Below are 15,493 nucleotides of genomic sequence, written 5' to 3'. Positions count from 1 at the left end.
GATAGTAATTCTTGCTTAAAGTAGCCTTGACATAATTAGAACCACTGCGGAGGGTTTTAGACTTTGTTCTTTGCTCTTCTCAGAAGAAATGCCCGATTGACGTTTATGAGTTCAGACAGAATGTCAGACTGTTATCTGCTTTGCCCTGCTTTCAGCATCTGCAGTTGTGCCCTAATACACTCTGACTCAATTGTCATGGATGAACATAACATATGAGCCTACACCCATATCAAACAACAATCAGTTGTCAGATGCTACAACAAAGTGGATGCAGTACACATTGTTGACACATTAGCCAATAGACACATTTGTATGTGTTTTTTTAAACCAAACTGATGCATATGACGTCAGTCAGTGAGCTCTCATAATAGGGAACGCGCACGCATGTGCGTAACCATGCACATTTCGACCTTGTTTTTGTTGATTTTTAACTTCAGTGCGGCTGCGCGAGGCCTCTCCGTTGTTGCCGTTGGTGACGCGGGTTGTGAAGAAAGAAAAGATAGCCAGCTACAGAGGAAGCCGAGAAAGAGCGTCTGTGTCTGGGAGGGGGGACACCTCTCACAACAGCTTCACCACTGAAGCTAAATATATCAAATGCATTAGCTAGCCAGCTTTGTGCACGGTTCCGGACATAGAAGGCAGTGTACACAACCTTATGATCATCCGTTTCGGTCACCTGGCGCTTCCTCTAAACCAGACAGCCAAATAGCAAATCGCCATTATATGATACAGTATACAGCGTCACTTTTGCCCTCCATGTGGGTGAGGGACCTGTGTGTGTCGGATTATGGCGAGAAAAACAGTTAGCAGGAAAAGGAAGGCAGGAGATCCCAAGGAACAACAACAGGTAGGCGGAAACCGGTTTGTTTTAGCTCGCGTACAGGCTAACTTTTAACGTTACCTAGCCAACCTTAGCCCACATCAGCAGTAGCTAACATTACGTTAGCTATCATGGCCACCTATAGCTGGCTGGTGACACAGCTAACGTTAGCTGACCAGCCATTAACTTTAACACTTTGCAAACACAAGTTATTCCAACAGATAACTTAGGTAAGCAAGTGTTTGCCTATATACAAGAAGACAGAAGTAGGTTTATGATATATTAATAACGTTATTCTACCATTAGCTAGTTATCCAATCGAGAACAACTTTCTTCTTCGCTAGCAAGCATTAGCCTTGATGACCACAGCAAGCTAGCTCTCGCTAGCTATTCTAGCTAGTTAGACAACATCACGCAAAATGTTACGCCTAGCTTGGCAAAGACAGCTAACTTTAGTTAATACTAGGTATCTAATGGGTTTCAGGCGAACGATTAGTCATTTCCCGGTAAATAACTAACAACACCAGAGAACCTCTGCTAACGTTATAAGGTATCCAGCTGTAAGAGGCGTTGACGCTGTCTATATGTAGCGTTGATAGCTAACCTGGCTAGCTGACGTTATCTTACAACGCTAGCATTACAGAGATGAGCTAATGCCAGCTAACGTTATACCGGAGACGCTATAAGTCCTGTAAGGACTTTGGTTATACTTTGCTGTTGCTTATGGCAGTTATCTAAATTAGGTAAGAGTAACTTTACTTGTCAGACTAGCCACTATATCGTTGTGTATCTATTTAATTTTGACAAAGTGTTCAGAGCCAAAATACGTGATGATAAATTATTGCTGGTATCTAACAATATCTTAACTGTAATGTCAGCCACCTTGTTTGACAATTCATTAATTCAATCTATGTTAAATACTGGACCTTTACCTTTACAGTTAAGTGGATGAACTTGTGACCGACTGAGCTTGCTGGGCAGTAAGCTAATTTGCTAGTGCTCCTGTGTGTCATTTCAACTTCGACATCTTTAGGGTTAGTTTTCATGGATGGGTGTTAACTGTATTGTCAGCCACATTGTAGATTGCATACATGCATGCATGCATAGATTACATACATGCATGCATGCATGCATAGATTACATACATGCATGCATGCATGCATGCATAGATTACAATGTTACAGATGTGGTTTCCCTTGTAGAGATGATAATGTGTCCTTATGTAGCTGCCTGCTTGGCCAATAATCAATCATAGATAATAGTGGGTTGTCTAGGCTGGCTATCAATAATGCGTACAATTCTAGGTGCAGTTGGTCATATCGATTAAAAAAAATAAAAAATTATTCAAGGTAAATATATGTTTGTTGGCACTAGGACACCACATCTACCATTTAGTCTCTACGCCTTCTCTGACAGTTATAACCTAACGTGGCGATTTACCTATCAGTTTGGTGTGTGCTAAGGGACAGGCCAAAGTCAATTAAAATGTTCTGTGAAACAGTCTTTGGCTGTGTCCTCTGTTTAATAATAACCTTTACCAAAAGAGTAAATAGGCCCCAAATGAAGCACATTATTGTTTTTTATTCTAAAGCCATCTGTAGGGTCAGATGCAAGGAATAGGCATTGCCCTTTGATAGAGCATTTAACTTTACAAATGGTGTTTTGCCCTAGCAGGCGATGGCAGCAAATTTTTTCCCTATCCTGACCCTTGAGTAGCACCTCTTCATGTTTTGATTCTCACAATGCTGACACACCTGAAAGGAAATTTCTTAAGGCTTAAGGCTAATAACACAGTTTACTTAGCCAGACAATTCAAAACTGCATTTTAGCCGCCAAAATAAATGCAGGTTAATCAAGTTTATTAAATCTTCTTTAAATCAGTGCCTTTCATGCACTGACTTTGAAGACGTCTGATTATAAATAACACTTAAATTTCATGATGAGTCATTTTAAGATGCAGTGAGGTTAGTCTACATGTAGAATGTTTTGTTAGTGCTGGTTCATAATTGTGCAGCACATTTCTCAGAACAAATCTGTTTTTAAATTTCCATCTAGAAGACAATCATTTTTCATACAACTTTGCTTTACACTTGCCAGGTAGTACCATTAACCATAGCCAGGAACGACTTTTTTTTTTTACAAAAGGCACGAAATAGAGGTTGGTTGCAGGGGCAGATTTTTTTTGAAGGCGGGGCTGGGGGAGTGTTGCACCTGCAAGATATGTCCTTGAGCAATTTGGTCATTTGTCTTTATGGAATGCATTTTTAGGATGGGGTTCACACAGCTGTTCCACTTTTACATTCTGCTGACAAAGTATGAGGTCACCTACTGACTGTTTTAAACCAAGATTAGCTCAAAGGATGACATCACTGTGTAGCATCTTTTTTATCCTGCACCTGAGGACCTAAGCTGCAGTTTATTTCAGGCCTTGTTCTCTCCTGTGGATCATGGCTGATTTAGCTAATCAGGGGCTTCATTCTTATCTCATGACTGAGTTCAATTGTGTGACAATTGAGCAGACAGAAACCTCAAACATGCTGTGCAGTGATTCTCTGAAAGCAGTCTTGAGACGTGCTTCTGCACCAGTCTTTCTGCTTTGGCCGAAATGGACACATAGTTGCTACAGTCAAACAGCACGCTCATTATAGAAGGACGTTTTTTCGCATGCTTGTAGCTGTACTTGTTACCTGTTCTCAAAAGGAACTGTCTGTCTGGATAGCCGACAAACCACTGGTGTCATAGAACCTTTTTTTTGGTTCTGGATGCTCTGTTTGTCATGGTTTGGACATTATAGGTCTGTTTAAATGAGGATTCAATTTCCGGCCTGAACAATATGTTTTCTGATTGGATAAAAAAAAAAAATTTTTACTAAAAAACACAACACATCAGAAACGTCTGTTATACTTTTTGTAGATTGACTGGTCTGACTCTGCACTGACATCTGTCCCGTCCTGTGCACTAGAATGATGGTGGAAAGCAGATGCATGCTTTTAAATTTGTCATGTGACCGTGACCTCACAGTCAGTCTCTCCCCTGCTTCAGCTTCCCTCAGAGCTGTGGGCAGCTAATCAGGTTCTGGGCAGACCCCCGCACTGGGCATGTAAAGCCCAAATATTTCTACCACTTTATAAAGCTGACAGATGTCACACAGTTTAGGGCTTGGTTGGCGAGAGAAAAATATGACACAAGTACCGCCTGACTGCCACTTGAAAGGGAACGTGGCACCCAAATGCTGAAGTCAAACTGTGCCCCTATCGGAGAGCATTCTCAGAAGAGAGTTTCTTGTTTGTTCTCAACAGATTGCACTCGGTGATTGTCAGCAGCATTGTTTGTTAGGCTATGTTAAGATTGTAACTTCAATATAACTAGTTAGAAATTTGAGTATAATTGACAGGGGGTTGCATAATGTCAATCCCAGTTTATGGTTTTAGCCATATCAATGTGCTGTTTTCTGGTGTGCTTACATTGTACAGTGAAATGGAAATACATGCTTGGAGTATCTGAGAATTTGACTCTATTTTTCAGTCATGGAGGAAAAGGACAATTGACTCATCTTCATCCATCTATAAGCATGTAATTAGTATTTCATTTATCAGTTGCAACCAACTTGATATTTAGGACATAAAGGACATCTGTAAGCTCTATTTAACTAGGCCTAGGTTCTTGTTAGTTAATATTAGTTAGCATACCACACATTGCTGTATTTACAAAACACCATACAGCAATGCTCGTCTATATTAATCATTTGTGTTAGCAGATTCTTACAGACTTATGGTGTCAGATCTGGATTGTATTCACAAGAAAATATTGAGAATTCTGGGTTGTAGATCTGGGGGAAGGTCTAAGTTTATAGCATTTATATAATTGTAGTCAAATAGCCTACATTTATAGCCATTTTGATATACCTTTCAATTTGTTATAAACGAGCTGTGTGTGTACTATGTCTGGCTGATGCCATTGTATCTTAAGCCCTGTCTGAAGTCATAGTAAGCATGCTTGTGCGCGTGCACAAATGTGTGCATACTCACGCACGCACGCACACACACACACACACACACACACACACACACACACACACACACACACACACACACACTCTAAGATCCTACCCTGACCTACATGGCAAGGTGGATATGGGTCAGTAAGCACTGTCTATCGGCCCATGGGATGAACCTCACAGACTAGGCTCTGTAGTGTGTGTGTGTGTCGTGCAAGTGTTTATCGGTGTGTTTGTGTTCTTACACACACAAGATGCTCTGTCTCAGAGAGTGCTCAAGGTGTATCGGCATGACATGAGCAAAATGGCTGCCATTGTCATCTGTCACAGTGCTTCAACCATGACTGATCCAGCTATCGATGCTGTCACTCAACACCCTTGTCTGCCTCCTTTTTGTGTAACTTCAGGTTGGTTGTGAGTTAAACCAGGTTGCTAGACATGGTTTTAAAAATACAGTCTGCTGTGGAGTATCGAGCACTAATTTGCAATGATTTTACTTTCTCGTTAGTATCCATTTCTCCCTATGCAGTGCCCTAGAAAGACTGGCATAATGCCTATGTCAAACGCAGTGAGGATTGTTGGGGGTTTCACTCCCCATCAATATGGCAAGAACGAGCTGTCTGTTATCGTTGCTGGAAGGCTGTCTAATGACTCAGACGTGTCTCACTGCCGGAACTCCTCCCACCCCCTCATCAGAGTATGCTGGTTGGCTGAAGGTCGCTGGTCACTGTACTTCACCATGTCAGGGTGGAGGTCTGCGGACACAAAGCCAAGCTGACGACAGGATCTCTGGCTGACCCCTTTTCATAGTGTAAATAGATCAGGGACATGGTCGGGAACAGATAACCACTCTGTATTTGTTATAGCTGTACACTTAAATTCCCCAAGCTAGTGGGAAGTGAATTGGTATTTAGACCATAGCTAGCAAATAGCAAGATTGGGCCACAACTGATGTGTACGTGTTTATTGAAGGGTTGAGTTGGAATACTTGTATTCCACATACAACGTAGTCTTCAACAAATGTGTTCAAAACTCTCAATGCATTTAATTCTATTTTCTAGTTTTTTTTATTCTATTCACAGAAATTACTGTAATGTTCTGCCTGTTAAGTAGGTGTTCAAGTTATCCTCCACACTCACATTTGTTGTGAGTGTGTGTGTTCAATGAAGGACTGAGTTGGTATTTTGTACTATTCACAAAAAGTATAGTAGTCCGCACGGCACACACAATGTGTTTGAAAGCAGCAGAGTTGAAATATGTGGTAATTTTGTTCACAGCAGTAAATTCAACATTCAAGTGAGATGAATTGAGTTGTGTGTTATTTTCCTTATAAGGCACCTGGGAGAAATACATCGCAATGTATTGTAGAATCGAATTGCATTACTTAATGTTTCATAAAATGTAAAGAATCGTATTGTTACCCAGATATGTGATGGGATCATCATATCATTGCCTCTGTGACGTTCAGCAGCAGCGCAGGCGCCAGCCAATCAAATCACGTTATGTATTCCAGCGCAGACGTCATCCGGTCAAATCGTATATGCAAATATTGCAGATAGCTCCCTCAAGCAACTGGAGAAAATAAGCAAAGATGGTGGACCAAACTCCGTAGACACCCATGTTTCTTTATAAATGTGATAGGTTTGGCTTTTTCGGTGTTTAAAAAGTTACTGAGAAATGTACAACACTGTACAATCTGATAAACAAGTTGTTGTAACCAAAAAAATACGTCTGAGGTGATTTGTATGGTGTCTGCCAGCCAACTATCTAACATCAGCATCTTACAAGCTCAGTCCCCACAAAGAAGACGCCTTGCTAGCAAAGTTCAACAGAGGTATGCAATTCAGTGTTCATAGTGGTCTGATTGGTTGTTGACAATCTCACTTTAACGTCTGCATTAGCAAAGGCTTCATCAACACGCTCTCAAATGTTGGACACACCCTCAGTTAAGTGTTAACGCAACGCATATGTGTAGGTGCCCTGTACCTGAAATTGTAGCAAATTAAAATTAAAAATATGACATCAACAACATCACAAGTCATATATGGCTGGGCTGGCTAGGTTTTCTTCTGCCTTTGCTGACATTGTTGACAACGTATGCCCTGTCCCCCCATTTTATTTGGTTGGCAAGACAGAAGTGGTATTGACGAGCACGGTTTCATAAGTTCAACTGTTCAACTGTTTGTTACCACCTACCTAACCTACCTTCTTTCCTCTTTCTCTTCGTCTCTCTTCCAGGTGGGCTGGGGCAGTGCTGGTGCAGGGCAGAAGCGGGCGCGGTTGTCGGCATGCTCGCGCCACGCGCAGCAGTGGTGGCGCTGCCGCCGCTCAGTGGTATGGGCCTTACGTGGGCGCGAGTTCCGGCCACAGCAGCAGCATGAGTGGCACCTCCAGCGCAACTTGCGTAGCTTTGCTGCAGCCCGGTTGCCCGCCATCCTGAGCGAGCGCGAGTTTTCCCTCGGCCGCCTCAACAAGGTTTTCGCCTCACAGTGGCTCAACCACCGGCAGGTCGTGTGTGGGACCAAGTGCAATACGGTAAGTGGTTGTGTGTAAGACGAGATGTGGGTGGGTGAAGGGTGGGGCATGGTTAACAGACAGTAAATGCCAATTTAAAGTCCAGGCGACACTCAACAAAAATGAAGGGGGCGACACCTGTGGTCTTTTATAGTCTGTAGTTGTTGACAAACTGGCAACTCGGTTACTTGGCTACCTATTATCTAAATCGTTTAAGTTTAAGTCGTATTGGTCATGGAAGCTCGACAGAACCGTCCTGGATGGCTCATTTTCCTCTTTAAAGTTTCTAAACCGATCAGTAACATTGAAAATATATCTCCCTGACTACTCATTAAGTCAACGCACTTCTATATACCTAGGAGACAAAAAACATTAATTAGCCAGGTGGCAAAGGCAAAACTTCCATCAAATCGCTTCCCGTCCTATCAGATTAGTGACACAAACTTTCACGTTTGCGCTCTTTCAAAACTTTTGATGCACAACAAGCTCACCGACACCCTAGCAGACACAGATTTAGTTGCTTTTACGTAATTTTTTTTCAGGCAACACTTCATCTGGACTATATATTCTCTTTAAGAGTGGGTGTGTGTGATCGTTTTTAACAAGTAACACGGCTAGCAACACAAATGCAATGTGGTGAATACACCACAGAGGCATTCCGGAAAGTCAGGTTTAGTCACTTGTGCTGAGGGGTGCTGCCCACAGTGTGTGCACGGGCAGTGATTGGCACACTGTCAGACACTCCTCGCTCTGCCCACAGTGTCTGATTGGCACACCGTCAGACACTCCTGGCTCTGCCCACAGTGTCTGATTGGCACACCGTCAGACACTCCTAGCTCTGACTGGTTGTTTTGATTTGGTTGCAGTGGAGGACTTTTTTTTTTTACATTTTTTACATGAATTTTTCTTTTTATCTGATTTTTTTCACAGATTATCTGTCATGTACTACTGCCAGGGCATAGTTACAGTTTTAGCAAACATGACGACGTTATTTTCATGAGCTACTTACTGCAACTTTAAAACTGTATGGGGGTCACATCTTGAACTTTTAAAGTGATCAGTCAGTTTAGACAAAGATAAGTGGTGCCAGGATATACTTGACAAAGAGAGCAGACCGCTAGTACAGTCAAATAAGATTCCATGCTGTATACTAAAATGGTGATTTAATAATAGTAATAAAACATGTAAAATGTGTAATAAGGTCATGAGAATACAAGACAAGGTATTATTATCCCACAATTTATGTAGTCACTGTGGTCCTGGGAAGTTGATGGCTTTGATGACATCCTCCCCATGAATCTTGTCTATAATTGGGTGCCCATTATTGAGGCTAAGGGCCAGCTCTTCAACAGGGGCTTCATATCAGTTTAGGGTGACATTTAGGATTTTTGGTATTACAGAAATATCTTTACTAACTAATAACCTATCTTATCTCAGGATATTAATTTAGCTATTACACAACCGCCCTTAGGTAAGTTAGGAATCCGTATGTCAGGATGGCATAGACCCTTAACTCAAAATAACTGCCAGATATTAATATTTTTGGTAGAGTGCCCTTCTTTCTTCTTTTTGGTCTGGACAGAAAGAGAGACTGCCCTTCTGTTGTTTTCAGTGAGCTTGGCATTTGCCGCCCTCTCAAGTGACATAATAGGCTAACTTACTATAACAAGTGTTCCATTTAACTTCATCATAGTATCGTAGGTCCATTTTGGCTAAATGTCTACACGCTTGTATCATGCTAAAAAAAAATCAAATGCAAATTGTTTAATTACGTTATGGAAGAAGGATATTAGCCATTGGATAAATGGAATCATAAAGGGATAACAATACATTGGCACTGGCTGAGGAGCTTAACTTGTGTTGTAATCATAGGCAAAATGGTAACATTACCCAGGTTTAAAAAAAAAAAATCAGTAAGTTGTTCCCAGAGTCACAGAGTTTATTAATCAAATAAAAAAAAAACGATGTTCTGGAACTGATAACTCGGAGTAAGTCGTGACCGTGAACTTCCAAGTTTAGGGTTTCTGCCAGGCTGTGTTAACCACTCTTTCTCGAGTAGCCCTCAGGGACACATCAATTAACTGGTTTAAAATACTCTTAAGACATTTATCATTTTGTGCTCCCAGAGAACCAAACCCATGATCTTGATGTTTTTAGCACCTTGCTCTACCGGTTGAGCCACACAAACATTACAGATATAGGGTATCAGAGTGTAGTAGAATAAACTGGTTGTGATGTTACCTTCTGTCCTTCTCTCACACTCTCTGTGCCCCCCCCCCCCCCATCTTTGTCTCCCAGTTGTTTGTGGTGGATGTGCTGACAGGACAGATCACGCGCATCCCCATGCTGCGGGACCGGGAGAGGCGTGCGCCAGGGTCCTTGGGGGTGAGGGGCCTGCCTGGCTCCTTCTTGCCCGGCTCAGGCTCCCCGTTGGACAACCAGCAGGGCTGCGGCATCCATGCCATTGAGCTGAACCCCTCGGGCACGCTGCTGGCCACTGGCGGCGACAACCCCAACAGTCTGGCCATCTACAGGCTGCCCACACTAGACCCTGTCTGTGTTGGAGACGTGAGTATACATACATTCAAACACTCTCTCTCTCTCTCCCCCTTCCCCCCCTCTGTCTGTCTGTCTATCCATCCATCATGCTTTTGCATTTTTATTCCAGCCCTCATTTATCTAATGTAGTAGAAAGAGAATGAATGATGATGATGATTATCTCCACGACTGAATGTTTCTTTTTATCTTTCCGTATAGTCATGCCATTAGAACTGTTTTCTTTTTTCCCCCCTTCATTCTGTTGTCTTTTTCCTAAGTTTCTGTCAATTCCTTACTTTCATCGGCCTTGTCTAGTCTTTTACCATAATGTATCCCTCTTTTGTGTATGGATGCCAGACATCCACTTTAAATAGCTCTTTCTCCCTCCCTCTCTCTTTCCCAATCTTTCCTCTCGTAATGGCCACTGATTCATGATGTGAGGGTGACAGTTGCGTGAATGAAGTCGCTGTGCTTTAGGACAGTGTCACCCTCATGGTTTTGTCTATGAGTGTGATGACCGGAATGTCCATTATGCATGTCTATTCATGGTTCTCTCTCTCTCACTCTCTCACTCACTCTCTCAGGATGGCCATAATGACTGGATATTTTCCATTGCCTGGATCAGTGACAGCATGGCTGTATCTGGTAAGCAGTTTTCAGCTTTGCAGCGTCTTTGCCTTATAGACATTTGAAGTGACGAGCTGACAGTTTCTGGGAATGATATTAGTGGGTATTTCCATGAAGCGCTATCTGAGCACATCGAGTATGAAAGTCTTTCGAAATTCAATGGTAATATGAATACGATACTCTGTACACTGGTGAATCAGTGAACTGTGGACTGATGCTTGGTAATGGATGCTTCTAGAAAACCTCTGTCCGTACTTGATATTTGCAATGTGAATCCTGCCTTGCTCAAGCAAAGGTTGTAGACCAATTCCTCTTACACCGTAACTGTTTTGTTATTCCCTAGCCATGAATGATTAATAAATGCATGGTTTTCCTGATGTATTCCTGTCTGCGTGTGTGTGTGTCTTAGCATGTAAATCTGAGCATGCGTTTTAATGTCTACCTGTGGCTACCTGTGTCTTCCTTAAGGCTCGCGGGACGGGTCTATGGGCTTGTGGGAGGTGTCTGACGACGTGCTGAGCCAGGCAGAGCGGCGTGAAGACGAGGAGGGCGTGCCCGGCTACACGCACATCTCCCACCGTGCCCTCAAGGACATCCCCAAGGAGTACACCAACCCCTACAACTGCAAAGTGCGCGCACTGGCCTTCAACAACAGCCACAAGGTCAGTGCCCCCCCACTAATGGCTAATACCCTGCTAAGCCCCCTCCACCTAATGACTGACGTAAATATAAATATAAATGTTTAAAGTTATTCCCTTACCTTCCCTTAACCTGTCTCCTTAGGAACTTGGTGCTGTCTCGTTAGATGGATACTTCCACCTTTGGAAGGCACAAGACAACCTGTGCAAGGTTTGTGGCTGATTTTAATTTCAGCGTTGTGTGTTGATAGGGGCGTGTATTGCTTTGTACAGTGGGGAAAATAAGTATTTGAACCCCTGCCGATTTCGCAAGTTTGGCCACTTGCAAAGAAATGTGTGATCTATAATTGTAATGGTAGGTGTATTTTAACAGTGAGAAATAGAATATCAACAAACAAATCCAGAAAACTGCATTTTATAACATTTATGACTTTATTTGTATTTGATGCAGAAAATAAGTATTTGAACCCCCAAGCAAACAGCAAGAATTCTGGCTCCCAATGACCAGTTATGTGCCCAAGAAGCACACAGATGAGTCCTCATTAGGCCTAACAAGGTACACCTGATCTCAACTGGTGACATGTATAAAAGAAGCCTGTCCAAAGAATCATACTTCACACCTTCAACCTCACCACCATGGGCAAGACCAAAGAGTTGACCAAGGAAGTCAGAGATAAGATTGTAGACCTGCACAAGGCTGGAATGGGTTACAAAACCATCAGCAAGCAGCTTGGTGAGAAGCAGACAACTATTGGTGCGATTATTCGTAAATGGAAGCAACACCAAACAACTGTCCATCGCTCTAGGTCTGGGGCTCCATGCAAGATATCCCCTCGTGCGGTATCGGTGATCATCCGAAAGGTGCAGAATAACCCCGGAACTACACAGGGGGAGCTTGTGAATGATCTCAAGGCAGCTGGGACCACAGTCACCAAGAAAACCATTGGCAACACACTGCGCCGTAATGGTTTGAAGTACTGCAGAACTTGCAAGGTCCCCCTGCTCAAGGAAGCACATGTACAGGGCCGTCTGAAGTTTGTCAATGAACACTTGAATGATTCTAAGGAGGATTGGGAGACAGGATGTGGTCGGATGAGACCAAAATCAAGCTCTTTGGCATCAACTCGACTTGCCGCGTTTGGAGGGGGATGAATGCTGAATATGACACCATCCCCACCGTCAAGCATGGAGGTGGAAACATTATGCTTTGGGGCTGTTTCTCTGCCAAGGGTACAGGACGACTCCACTGCATCGAGGGGACTTTGGATGGGGCCATGTAATGTGGAATATTGGGCTTGAACCTCATTCCCTCATTCCCTCCCATTGAAAACGCAACCTTAAGGATTTGGAGAGGATCTGCAAAGAGGAGTGGACCAAAATCCCTCCTGAGATGTGTGTAAACCTGGTGACCAACTGCAAGAAAAGTCTGACGTCTGTGCTTGCCAACAAGGGTTATTCCACCAAGTACTAAGTCATGTTTTGCTAGGGGTTCAAATACTTATTTTCTGCATCAAATGCAAATTAAGTCATAAATGTTATAAAATGCAGTTTTCTGGATTTTTTTGTTGATATTCTGTTTCTCACTGTTAAAATATACCTACTATTACAATTATAGATCACACATTTCTTTGCAAGTGGCCAAACTTGCGAAATCGGCAGGGGTTCAAATACTTATTTTCCCCACTGTATGTATTTTCAGATTTTTTTTAATTTGTATTAAATTGCTATTGTATCGTATTGTGTTTAGTTTATTCAAGTATTGCTCTTTTTAAAATGCATTTCCTTTCCAGGAGCTCTCCACAAAGCTTACCCACTGTAAGGAGAATGTGTGTCTGGCCTATGGGGTTGACTGGTCGGTGTATGCAGTTGGCTCTCAGGCCCATGTCTCCTTCCTAGACCCACGCCAGTCCCCCACGAACATCAAATCCGTCAGTTCAAGGGAGCGTGGCAGTGGTAAGTTTCCATTAGCCACTTCTGTCGGTGATTGCTTCCCTCACTATTGAAGCTGAGCCAGACAGGTCTGGTGTGAGTTTGACACTGAAATAAGAGTAACCTTTTGCTGGTATATTCAAGCATCAGAAATCAATCCTATTTAACATTTACTTGAAAAGAATGTAATCTAATTCAGGCCCGTGACTGACTAGTCAAGGCTGAAGGCTAGTCGATTTCATTTCACACTCACTTTGTCATCAAGGGAATGTGTTTTTTTGGTTTAAATTGACAGATGTATTAATAGTTTAGCCAAGATGCAAGGAATGGCAGCAGTATGCACATGCATCAGCTGCCATGGCTTGCTTTTAATCCTGATGTGAGTGTGAATGGTGATCATCGGGAGGAGATGTACACAAGCGCATGATCCCTTCACGCCTGATCCCTTCACGCCTTTCCTGTGGCACCATTAGCCCCCTTTGCTAACATCATTAAACTAAAATACCCTAATTCATGGCTTAGCTAATGAAAGCATTACACAGCCTGCAGTCACAACAAATAACAATAGACCCAAATCAATCAAGACAAATAAACTGATGAGAATAATGAACAAAAGTGAGGTGAGAGAGGTCAAAGCCTTTTGTCAGAATAGTGCTTTTCTCTGTAGATGGCTTAAAGGATAAAAAAAAACCCACACACAAAAATGTAAAACAAAATTGGTTCGTTAAGACCTGACACAACATAACTATTGTGTCCTATAGGATGAAATTGTTCTAAAATGCTGAAAAAATGGAGTAAAATATCTGACTAAACTTTTTGGTGAGCACAAGACATAAACGTATAAAAGCTCAGGATCCTTTGTGATTTCCTGCAAAAATCTGAAAATCTGTCTGTGTGTCCGGCAGGCATACGCTCTGTAAGCTTCTATGAACACATTGTGACCGTGGGCACGGGCCAGGGATCACTGCTGTTCTACGATATCCGTGCCCACCGCTTCCTGGACGACCCAAGCTGCCCGGTGGGCTGCCCGGGCGGCTACCGCACACGGCCTGCAGAGAGCATCCTCAAGCTCAGCACGGGCAGGGGCTGGCTGGTATGTGGTACTCCCATCATCTTCCCATCATTTGTGTTTTGTACAGCTCATCCTACCATCTCATTCTGTCAATCCAAAGCCCATTAATGCAAGCACATGATGCCTTGAACACCAAATTGAGCTAGTTGATACACTTCACCAGTCACATTCCTTTAACAAAATAGTTATTTTTCATTGTAACCTATTGTGTAACCTGTTGTTTAATAATTAAGCTATGTCTTGTATGTACGTATATGTGCTTATGTTTGTGTGCTCTGAGGCTTATTACACATTTTGTCATAATACCTCTGCTTTCAGTTCAGTTATTCAGAATGCTTTAACTGACCAGTTGGAATATAGCCATGTCATAAAACCCCCTAACTACTTTAGCTCTGACCATCCAAGCTCCTCTACTCTCTAAGCTTTTGCACACAACCCATCATGACTAGAATACATGGATCTTGTAGAACTTCTTTTGTAAGTCCTTGGAATATTTTGAGAATTGACAACTCCATTCATCTCTTTCCCATCTTCTCTTAGAATCACGACGAGACGTGGAGAAGCTACTTCTCAGACATCAGCACCTTCCCTAATGCGGTGTACACGCACTGCTACGACGCCTCCGGCACCAAGCTCTTTGTAGCTGGCGGGCCCCTCTGCTCCGGCCTGCATGGGAACTACGCTGGCCTCTGGAGCTAGCTTCCTCCATCTGCCCCTCTGTCCCTGTACATGTCCCTATCTCTCTCTTTCTTTCTCTCTCTCTCTCTCTCTCTCTCTCTCTCTCTCACTCACACACACACACATTTCTTTAACCCACTCTCCCCTGTACACGCACAAAAAAAAAACACACGCACACCTAGCCACAGATGGTGCTTACGGTCCCTGCCTCGTTTGCCTCACACGTCTTCTTTTTTTTATTCTTCATACCGTCTCAAGCCGTTCACACATCCATGTCCCCGTCATCGGCCCTCAGGATCATGCTCGCCGCTCCTCCACCCTGGAGCGCCTCTCTGGCTACCGCAGTCATCCGCCCCCTCCTCCTCTCCCTCCACAGCTGTCAGAAATGGTGTGTGTTGTGTGAGTTCCTCAGAACAGAATGGGTTCCTCTCAGGAAGGCACACCCCGACCGACTTCCACCCCCAAGTGATTGTGAGTCAGCAGGATGCCGAAGACGCCACGCCGGTCATCAGCTGTACTCGCCAATGTTTTTGTCAGGTTTTTGTTTAGGTTTGTTTTTGTAATAAATGAAACACTACGAGATATTAATCATTTAAGTTATACCCAGGGATTTGAACTGTTTGGTTTCTGTTTTAGTCAGAGATATATATACACACATGTATACACACACAAATATATAA

General features: G+C 43.0%; 1 protein-coding gene across 1 annotated transcript; it reads left to right on the top strand.

Annotated features, from left to right (window-relative positions):
- Positions 1-405: 405 nt before the first annotated feature.
- On the top strand, positions 406-14,905 carry LOC122129283 (DDB1- and CUL4-associated factor 12-like). Its single transcript, XM_042704296.1, has 9 exons — positions 406-847; positions 7,056-7,352; positions 9,630-9,899; positions 10,454-10,514; positions 10,965-11,158; positions 11,280-11,345; positions 12,925-13,087; positions 13,969-14,156; positions 14,676-14,905. The coding sequence occupies exons 1-9, from the start codon at positions 788-790 to the stop codon at positions 14,832-14,834; spliced, it is 1,458 nt and encodes a 485-aa protein (XP_042560230.1). The 5' UTR covers positions 406-787; the 3' UTR covers positions 14,835-14,905.
- The last annotated feature ends 588 nt before the right edge of the window (positions 14,906-15,493 follow it).

This window comes from Clupea harengus, unplaced genomic scaffold, assembly GCF_900700415.2.
Source record: "Clupea harengus unplaced genomic scaffold, Ch_v2.0.2, whole genome shotgun sequence".
NCBI lineage: Eukaryota > Metazoa > Chordata > Actinopteri > Clupeiformes > Clupeidae > Clupea > Clupea harengus.
Note: the sequence above shows the minus strand (reverse complement) of the source record. Positions and strands in the feature narration are given on the sequence as shown.